The sequence below is a fragment of the Marmota flaviventris genome, chromosome 10, assembly GCF_047511675.1.
Source record: "Marmota flaviventris isolate mMarFla1 chromosome 10, mMarFla1.hap1, whole genome shotgun sequence".
Classification (NCBI taxonomy): Eukaryota; Metazoa; Chordata; class Mammalia; order Rodentia; family Sciuridae; genus Marmota; species Marmota flaviventris.
In genome coordinates this window covers 124,348,553-124,358,456 of record NC_092507.1, presented here as the reverse complement: position 1 = coordinate 124,358,456, position 9,904 = coordinate 124,348,553, and the positions used below count along the sequence as shown (strand labels likewise).

At 42.2% G+C, this 9,904-nt stretch overlaps 1 protein-coding gene across 1 annotated transcript; it reads right to left on the bottom strand.

The window, feature by feature from the left end:
- Window positions 1–2,074: 2,074 nt before the first annotated feature.
- Hjv (hemojuvelin BMP co-receptor) lies at window positions 2,075–4,178 on the bottom strand. Its single transcript, XM_027956189.2, has 3 exons — window positions 4,082–4,178; window positions 3,162–3,712; window positions 2,075–2,698 (listed from the first exon to the last, which is right to left on the bottom strand). The coding sequence occupies exons 1-3, from the start codon at window positions 4,176–4,178 to the stop codon at window positions 2,075–2,077; spliced, it is 1,272 nt and encodes a 423-aa protein (XP_027811990.1).
- Between the last annotated feature and the right edge of the window lie 5,726 nt (window positions 4,179–9,904).

The window sequence follows — 9,904 nt, the reverse complement described above, 5'->3', positions numbered from 1 at the left end:
TTAAGTTTCTGAGCTGGGTTCAGTGGCTCAGATGTGTAATCTCAGCAATTTGGGAGGCCGAGGTAGGACAATCACAAGTTTAAGTCTAGCTTGGCAAGACTTTCTCAAAATTAAAAAAAGGGGGGATTTTGGGGGCAACTGGGGATGTAGCTCAGTGGTAGAGCACTCCTGTGTTCAATCCTAGTACTGCAAAAAAGGAAGAAAAAGTTAAGTTTCTGGATTCTAACTGCCTGGATTTAGTTTCTGGCTCTGCTATTTATTAGCTATGTAGCTGAGGGAAAGTCAATCATCTGTATCTCTATTTCCTTACGTAAAAATTGAGAAAAGAGACAGGTGTTGTGGTGGTGCATGCCTATAATCTCAGCAGCTGAGGAGGTTGAGGCAGGAGGATTTCGAGTTCAAAGCCAGCCTCAGCAACTTAGCAAGGAAGGCCCTAAGCAAGTCAGTGAGAACCTGTATCTAAATTTAAAAATTTTTAAAAAGGGGTGGCGGCTGGGGATGTGGTTCAGTGGTTAAAACGCACCCTTAGGTTCAATACCCAGTTCAAAAAAATAAAAATTGAGAAAATACTACTACTTTCCTTAGAGAGTTATGTGAATTTTGTTATTATTTTTGCAGTGCTGAGGTTGGAACCCAGCGCCTCATACATATTACATATTAGATAATACCCTAACACTGAGCTTCATTCCCAGACCTAAATGAATTAATATTTTTAAAGTGTTTAGAACATTGCCTGGCAGAGTTTCAAGCTCTCAGTAAATGTTAGCTATTAGTCAGATTTTAACTGTTTGACCCCACTTTCTTTTCTTTTTTTGTTACTGGGGATTGAACTCAGGGGCACTCAACCACTGAGCCACATCCCCAGCCCTATTTTGTATTTTATTTTAGAGACAGGATCTCACTGAGTTGCTCAGTGCCTCGCTAAATTGCTGAGGCTGGCTTTGAACTTAAGATTCTCCTGCCTCAGCCTCCTAGGCCGTTGGGATTATCGGCATGCACCATTGCACCCATCTTTGACCCCACTTTCAAGGTGCTTCATAACCTCTATCTAAACTTCTATCCCATTACTCCTGTCTATTTCACTTGAATTTTGCTGTTTTCCTCACCAAATCATGAACCTATGCATAACTTCCAAGTGGAAAGCCCTCAACAATTCAAATCCTACACAGTCTTCAATGCTGTCTTTATAAGCCATCTCCTCTATTACCTTTTACTACTTCTTATTACTTTGATTCTTATCAATTATCTTCCCATCTGAATTCATAGCACCACAGAATTGAATGAAGAATCACACACTCATGATTCCTTCGTGTGAATCAGTTGATTCTCCAATAGCTTATAAACTCAAGGAAGATAGAAAAAACAGCTGATAACTTCTGAGCCCTCTTTCAGTGGAGTGAATACATTTTCTTTATTCCATTTCATGAAATCTGTAGAGAGGTTCAACAAAGCAACAGAGGGCAGTCTGGGAAATTTATAGCTTTAATAGTAGATTGATTGGAAGTGGGGTGATAGCTTCTGTCCTAGCTGTGCCATTCTCTAAACGTCAGCTTTCTTCACCTAAGGTCCAGACAATGCCCACTTCATCTATGAACAAAGAAAATAGAACACACTTTATCCATATATATATATATATATATTCATTAAATAGAATAGTTTCCTCAGATATTTTCTCTTGAATTTCTTTTGGGTAATGGTCATGTTTTTCTCTTTCAGTTCTTGCCTCTTAGAAATCTCAACCTTTAAATTCTTTACTGGCCTTTAGCACCCCCATAATGTCTAAGCTTATAGGAGTGATCTCATGAGTAGATGGATTGGAATAATCTGCTTACTCTAAGTGGGACTGGGAAAAATGGTGAGGAGCCCCTACAGAGATCTGAAATGCAACAACCTTGCCAAAAATCCTTATTCTGTGATCATGTCAGCCTCGCTGGAGCTTCATCTGACTGGATAAATGTCACTGTTCCATGTATCTCCTAGTCCCCACTGTTTCCTTCAGCAATTCTTTGTGTTATTCCATGACAACATTTATTCCCAAATAATTTCTAAACTAGTCATGGGATTGCTGGCCTACTTACTGAATGCAAAACCACAGAACAAAGAGTCCTGAAAGAAATGAGGTTAGGAAGGTTGCTGGGGAGAGAGGAGCCCCTGCATCTGAGGGGAAAAGATGCAGCTTCTCTAAGTCTGGCAGGAAGGCTCGAGCATCCTCCAGAGCTGCCTGAGCCGTCACAGTAAAGTTGGGGTCACCAGAGATGGAAACATCAAAGACACAAGATTGGAAGTAAGCATCTTCAACTGGAAGCCCTTCCTTGCACAGCTGTCTGGCAGTATCTACAGTTATTGCTCGCCGGCGGTTGCGCTCTAAGCGAGAGAGTCTCTGACTTGGAGGGCACCCTCCAACACAGAGCTGCAGGTCCTGTTCAGCTGAGAAGGCCCTGGCCACATCTTCTGCTACCTTGATGGAGAAGGAAAGCTGCCCAGCTGTCTGCCGAATGATTATTGTTGTGCCAATATAGGCAGCTCGGATCTCCACATGGCTCCCAGGGTTGGCAGTTTGAATGGACAAACTTGAGCCCCCAGGCCGGACACCTCCATTGATAGAACCATCTTCAAAGGCTGCAGGAAGATTGTCCACCTCAGCCTGATAGACCTTCTGATCAATGCATTCCTGCATGTTCTTAAATATGATGGTAAGCTGTGAGGGCAAGAGGGAAAAAAGAGTTCATTTGGGGCTCAATGCATCCTCCCCACCATCAGACCTTACAGACAGTCAGGGATCTGACTGGAGCAGAGATGCAAGGTAGCCCCAATCCTAATCCCTTCTATTATGTTCCACCATTGCCTCATCCCTACTCAGTCTTTCTGTCACAACCTCAACAACTACCAAAGAGAAGAAAAGTATCCCTTCTGAAATTCCTCAGCTCTGCTACCCCCAGTTTTCTCTTCAGTGTTTCCTGCATTTAATTTACGGAAAATTAATTTACAGGAGCAAATGTCTGGTAGGAGGAAGTGATTCAGGATGGGAGAGTGGTTGGCGAGGAAAATAGGAGCAATTCTGTGAAATAGTAGGGATGGGGAGGAAGTGTACCCTGGGTGACCGTGAGAGGATCTCAAGAAATGGAAGCAGGGCGGCGGGGAAGGGGGATTGACTCCCTGACCTTCCGTGTGGTGGTAGCGTTGGCCCCCGATGCCACGGGGGAGCTGGTGGCCTGAACAAAAAGGAAGTCATTATCCAGCAGGGGCCAAGCTCCTTGGACACGGCACGTGTGAAAGTGGTGGTGGAAGCTGCGCACGTGGGGGTCTCCAAAGGAGGCGCAATGCAAGAAGCCCGGGGGACGGCCGTGCAGCCGCGAAAACCGGCCTTCATAGTCACAGGGGTCTGGGGCTGGGGGGCCAGGGCCAGCGCCTGGAAGGGCGGGGCCCCGGGGTGGAGGAGGGGCCGTAGGGCCCTGGCGGGAGCAGTTGTGCTGGATCATTAGGTCTTCTATTCCGTGCACCGCTGAGTGGAAGGCCAGGTCCCCACGGCAGGTGCGGGCAGTCCGGCGAGTGCAGAGCGCGTAGGAGCGGAGGGCTCGGCAGAAGCCGCTGGAGCCCACCCCTCCACCCCGGCCTCCTCCTCGAAGGGCTCCTGGTGAACCCCCACCTCTAAGGCTTAGGGTGGATGATACATATTCAGCATTGCAGCGGAGGATCTTGCACTGAGAATGAGCTGAGGACAAGAAGGGAGACGATTGTGAGAAGGTCCCCAGAGGCCCCTCTATCAGTTATGTTCTTAACTCCCCCAAATATAATCAAGGAATTCCAGTCGGTCCTATAACCCAATTAAAAGCCTTCCCCAGCCCCCAACCCTCAGCTCCCTAGGCCTGTCCTCTTTCAGGGTAAGCCGTTAGATCTCTTCTCCCTACCAGCCAAGGGACCTTCTCCAAGTTGAATGGGAAATAAAACATGCCTATCTGAGAGTGGGGCAAGTGTCTGGGACTCAGTACCCACTTCTCCTCACTCACATGCTTACATGCCCACCCCTACATAGCAGCCTACCCTCTAGATTCCCCCAAACCCTTCCCTGGCCCTTCCTTACCATGTCCACAGAGGAGCAGCAGGAGAGTGAGAGTGCTTAGAGTTGGGGGACTGCCATGGGGGGGTCGGGGACTAGGGGACTGGCCTGGGTCCCCCATACCTATCCAGCCAGGTCCCCCCCAGGCGCTGGTTCTTCCCAGATGATGACCCTCCTACCTAGTGAATTTTGACAGGCGGTCCTGTAAGTGACTGGAAAAAGAAATTTGGCTGGGCATGGGGAAAGAGAAGAGTTGGAGATTGGTCAGGATGCTGTGAAGAGGATCTGGGGAGAAGAAAAGGGTGAGCAGGTTGGAATTGGGGGAAATGAGGTTCCCCAAACCATACATGTGGCTGGTAAACTCTGTGCCTTGCTCCCAAGGCCATTTTCAGGTCCCTTGTGCAATCAATACTCCTAAGTGGGGGAGGGAGGTGCAGTGAACTGGTGGGCAGAGTCCACTGTGTTGCCCCATCCTGAACTACCAAATAGCAGATATGTAAAAATCGAGGAATCATGGGGACCAGTCAGATATCAATCATCCTAGTGGGCTCTCCAATAGAATTAGGATCTGAAAGTACTTCTGAAACATACCTCTTGTTTGTCCCCCAAGAGAAGACACCCTCCAGGAGTCATTCATCTCTTTTCCTCCTTTGTGTCAGAAGAACACAAAAAGGAGAAAGGTGGAATACCTATGCCTTCTAGAACATCAATATTCAAATGTAAAGGGAACTGGTCTCTTTCATCTGCTCTAGAGTGTTACAATTATAATCTCTTTGGAGAACAATGGAATGCAAACCAAGCATGCAAATATATTTTTTTCTAAGTCAGTACTTGTATTGTTCCAAAACTAACTGAAGAACCACTCTTTCCATTATTCTCCCTTTCACAAAGTCAGAGGTTCCTCATCTTTTAAGGAAGACAGGGATTTGGAAGGACCTAACTCCTTCCCTCCCTCCTGCCCAACTGCCCTCTTTTGTGGTAAAAATGATTGCGGGAAGAGTCCAAAAGAGGTAGAATGAGATAGAGGGATTAGAGTTGTGAGGAGAAATAATTTACAACAAGAAGCTCCACCCTGGGAAGCCCAACAAGGAGGGCATTGCTGAGTAGGTAGGGTAGAAGAATGTCAGTGACTGATCATCTGATTACCCATTTGGCCTTGGTGAGAAGAGTACAGAATAGAGGGTGTAGGGAACTCCTAAAACTTCAAAGTCTTGAAGTGAGTTTTGGGGTACAACTCAGTGGTAAAGTGCATGCTTAGCTTGCGCAAGACTCTGGGTTTGATCTGCTAGCACTACCACAAACTAAACCAAACCAAATCAAAATAAACAAAAAACCAGAAATCCTTAAGGTATCACAGGTAAAGAGGGAGCTAAGACTTCCAGAGGAGAGACAAGAGTATTAAACTTCAAATGGTGGGAGATCAGAGACCAAAAAGAAATGAGACCAGAGAAAGGGAGGTTGTGGCACCCTTGGTAGGGAGAGATCCTAGCTTTGGGACTGCAGACATACAAGAAGCTATCTGTAATTCTATAAAAGTCAATCCAAAAGCGTGCTAAAGCAGTTGCGATTCCATTTTGACTTACTGTTTCCAGAGGTCAAACATTACTCTGCTATCCAACTCTCCTGCCACGGTTGCCTATTCTGTCAGTCTGCTGCAGCCAGGGGGTCCCCTGTCTCTTTCTCCATGCTCCCCATGTTCCCCAGACAGGCTACAATCTCACTGAGGTCAGGGAGTCAGTCAGAGAAGGTTTGGTGTTGGGGGAAGGGGGAGTATATGGCTGGCCAGAATATTGGACAGCTGAGCGGGGGAGGGAGGTGGCTACTGAGTTGACAGTTTTAAAAATAGCTAAGTCCAAAATTCCAGGAACGTGGGTGGCAGTAGGGTGTGGGAGTGGGGGCAGTGAGGAGGGTAGGAATATTGGACAGAATATGGAGTACTGGGTGCCGGGTAGGGTAGGGAATAGAGAAATAAGTCAGATATCCAACTCCAGCATATGTGACTCTATAGTCACTGCCTACTCCAGGCAGCCCTCCAGCATTCTTGATAATGAACTCCTGGCCTTTATAGTGGGCAAGTAGGGTACCTCTCATTTCCCACCCTCATCCCTGCTACGTTGAATATTACACTTAGTTTCTATATATAGTAGCTCAGGGGTAGCTGACTTTAAAGATCACCAGCATAAGTAGTTCACAGCCCCTCCCCCATCCTTGCAGAGTATTTCAGAAACTAAAAAAGCCAGCTGTCCAGAGAAGAAATCGGATCTCTGAGTTGTTTAGGATGAGGGTTTGTTCCGTCTATCCAGTTCAGATCCTTGCAGCTGTCTATCGCCCTACTTCTTCCATTTTCATTACCTTAGTTTGGATAGCAAGTCCTTCTCCCTCCCCAGTCAGTCCAAAAAGTAAGCTGCTGAGTTATTGGGAAAGAAGGCTGACAAAGCCATGGGGGTGAAGAAGGAATAGAGAAAAAACTTTTGAAGGCTACTGATCCACAGGGGAGGGGAGTTGGAGAGATAACTGAGAGAAAAAGATTTAGAAACATGTTTTGTAGAATAACATAATCTTGAGACATTTTAAGATATTACCACCAAGGAATTTAGCCATGTTATGTTTTTACAGCCATAGGCATAGCTGGATCATTAACTTATAGTACTGGCCAAGTAAAATTAACACAAGGATTGATTGCAGATAGTGTCACTAATGCATCTGTACATCTGTACCAGTCCACTCTACATTTAATTCAAAATCTTGAGGCCCATACAAATACTCTTCTCAGATATACCCACATACATACACATTTTTATGGCAAACTTAGTTTTTCTCTCAACCACATGAGGCCATATCAAAGAGAAGTTTATTTAAAAATGTAAAATTCCCCCAACCCAATTAATCAAGTGACTTTTTTTTTTTTTTTTTATACTGGGGATTGAACCCAGGGGGCTTTACCACTGAGCTACATCCCCAGCCCCAGCCCTTTTTATTTTGAGACAGGGTCTCACTAAGTTGCTTAGGACCTTGCTAAATGTTTAAGGCTGACTGTGAACTTGAGATCACCCTGCCTCAAGGATGGGATCATATGCTTGTACCACTACACCTGACTTGAGGGACTTTAAAACAGTAGTTTGTTACATATAAAGTGAGAGATTTTTTTTTTTAATATCTTTTTTTTTTTTTTTTAGAGAGAGAGAATTTTTTTTTAATATTTATTTTTTTTAGTTTTGGGCAGACACATCTTTGTTTGTATGTGGTGCTGAGGATCGAACCCGGGCCGCACTCATGCCAGGCGAGCGCACTACCACTTGAGCCACATCCCCAGCCCCAAAGTGAGATATATTCTAATTACAAAAATAAGTGCAGAAATATTTTTAAATACTCATTAGTGGTAATATTGGTATTGTTCTGAAACTATTGTGAGATAAAACAAATGGGTACTAATGTTGGTATTTTTGAGAATCAGGAATTAAAGATAAAGAGGTACTGATTTATGTTGATGAAGTTAAATGAAAACTCTATAATTTAAAATTTAAATTGCAAGGCTAATTGAGTTCATGCTATATTTTATCCAAAATGTTTTCTTTGCCTTATCTTGAAAAGAACAAGAAACAATGACCCAATAATAGCAATGAATGCCTCCAGTGTCCAGATGGTGATATTTAAACACTATCTCCCAGTATTTCCTACTAAAAGGGATTCTAGGACTCCTTGGAGAAACAGCTGATTCCAGATTTGGAATTGTCCAAGATAAACTAAGAAAAATACAATATAATATAATTTTAATAGTTTTTTAAAACTATTTTTTTAAGTTTTTAAAAATAATTCAGGAGGCAACTAGAATACAATAGTTACTACCAATCAAAGATGAGACAATTTGATTATCAAAATGGATTGAGACACTTCAAATACATTTAAATCCATGAGTTCACAGTGATACTTACAAATATAAACTCATTGATCATTTTTGGAAAATATTAGCAGATCATCTCATTATTTTGTAAACTGCTAGTATTTGGAAATAATCAAGTTTTTATCCTGTTTTTCTTATGAGAACCATATCGGAAGATGATAGGAAAATTTCTCTTTATCGAAGTATTCCAGAAGGAATAACATAATTAGAATACCAGCATTTATAACTCTTAAATGAATTAGTATATCTAGGTTATGAGCAACAATGGCTATTAATTCATCACAAAAAGAGAGGCAAACATTATGTCCTCCTGATTATAGGTGCAGTTCATAACTCCACCTTGAGTGAAGTAGTAGCCTTGCAAAAACAAAACAAATTAAAAAAGACTTCAGTCTGAATTTGATCAACCCCTAGTCTAGAGCTGACTAGTAATTCACAGGAAATTCTGGAGACATCAAATGGCATCTCAGAGGTTCAAATTCATATTGGGAGAATAGTATACAGCACAAATGACCTGGATTCTTAAAACAAAACAAAAAACCAAATTTGAGACCTCAAACAACTGCAGAATAATGGGCTTTATTTGATCCTAACTCAAGAAAGCAAAATGAAATTATGAAACAACAGGAAATTTGAATGCTGATGAATATTTACCTCATACTTGATGATTTATAAGAAATTGTTGGTTTGAGTCCAGCGATATAGCTTAGTTGGTAGAATGCTTGCTTTACATGCATTAAGGCCCTGGGTTCAATTCCTGGCACCCCCCAAAAAAGTTGTTGGTTTGAAAAATGGTGCTTTTTTTTTTTTTTTAAAGAGATAATATATTGAAATATTACAGATGAAAAATTTGCTTCCAAATAATCTGGGGTAAGGAAGAAGTGGGTGGGGTAATAATAAATAAGATTGAAACCTAGAAACATGAAATTAATAATTGTTGAAACTATCAGCAAAATGAAAACAAACTGACAGGATGGAAGCAGATTATTCTGATATTTTTCTAGATCTTTGAGTTATATATCAAATCTAGGGCTGATCATTCCACACTTTCTTAAATCTGCCTATGAGATTCACAATAATCTTCCTCACACTGTAATCATCAATGATTTCAAATACACCAATGTAATCATGGACAATGACTTTGGAGCATAGCCTAATAAGAACCTCGTGTTTGCCTCCCTTTTTGGAATTATTGGTTTCTTGAAAGCATCAGCCAAGGCATTCATGAGCTCTGTTATGGCAGCATGGAAAGATGGTGGAAAGAGCTAATATATATTCACATATAAATATATGTAAAGAGTTAATATATTCATATCTATGTATATATAAACACAAAAAATGCACACATGCATACTTTCAGAAGAGAGGGTATTTGGTAATTTTTGTGATTGCAGAGTGGGTCTTGACTTGATCATTGAGAACCCAGTTTTAGGGCTGGGGATGTGGCTCAAGCAGTAGCGTGCTCGCCTGGCATGCGTGCAACAGCACCACATACAAACAAAGATGTTGTGTCTGCCGAAAACTGAAAAATAAATATTGAAATTCTCTCTCTCTAAAAAAAAAAAGAACAAAACAAAAAAAAAACAACAAAAACTTGCAGCTGACTGGCACCTGATCCCCCAACCTAAAGGGTCAGCTGCAAGTTTCTTTAAAAAAAAAAAAAAACAGTTTTAGGGGCTGGGGTTGTGGCTCAGTGCCTAGCATGTGTGAGGCATAGGGTTTGATTCTCAGCACTGCATATAAATGAAATAGAGGTCCATTGAAAACTAAGAAATATTTTTAAAAAAGAAATAACCAAGTTTTAAAGAAAAGAAATACACACACAATCCTTTGTAACCCCTAAAACAATGGTCTTCTGAAAGATTGTTCCTATTTTTTTGATCTGAGCAGAATCATAATAGGATCAATTTTGTATAAATGTCTAGACCTGTTTTTTTGTATTTTGT

What these genes read in the sequence shown, in the direction of transcription:
- Hjv (XM_027956189.2), bottom strand. Translation starts at nt 4,178, where the DNA reads ATGGGGGACCCAGGCCAGTCCCCTAGTCCCCGACCCCCCCATGGCAGT. An exon ending in GCTGCTCCTCTGTGGACATG is followed by an intron (nt 3,713 to 4,081) that starts GTAAGGAAGGGC and finishes TCTTGTCCTCAG; the next exon opens with CTCATTCTCAGTGCAAGATC. An exon ending in ACGCTACCACCACACGGAAG is followed by an intron (nt 2,699 to 3,161) that starts GTCAGGGAGTCA and finishes TTGCCCTCACAG; the next exon opens with CTTACCATCATATTTAAGAA.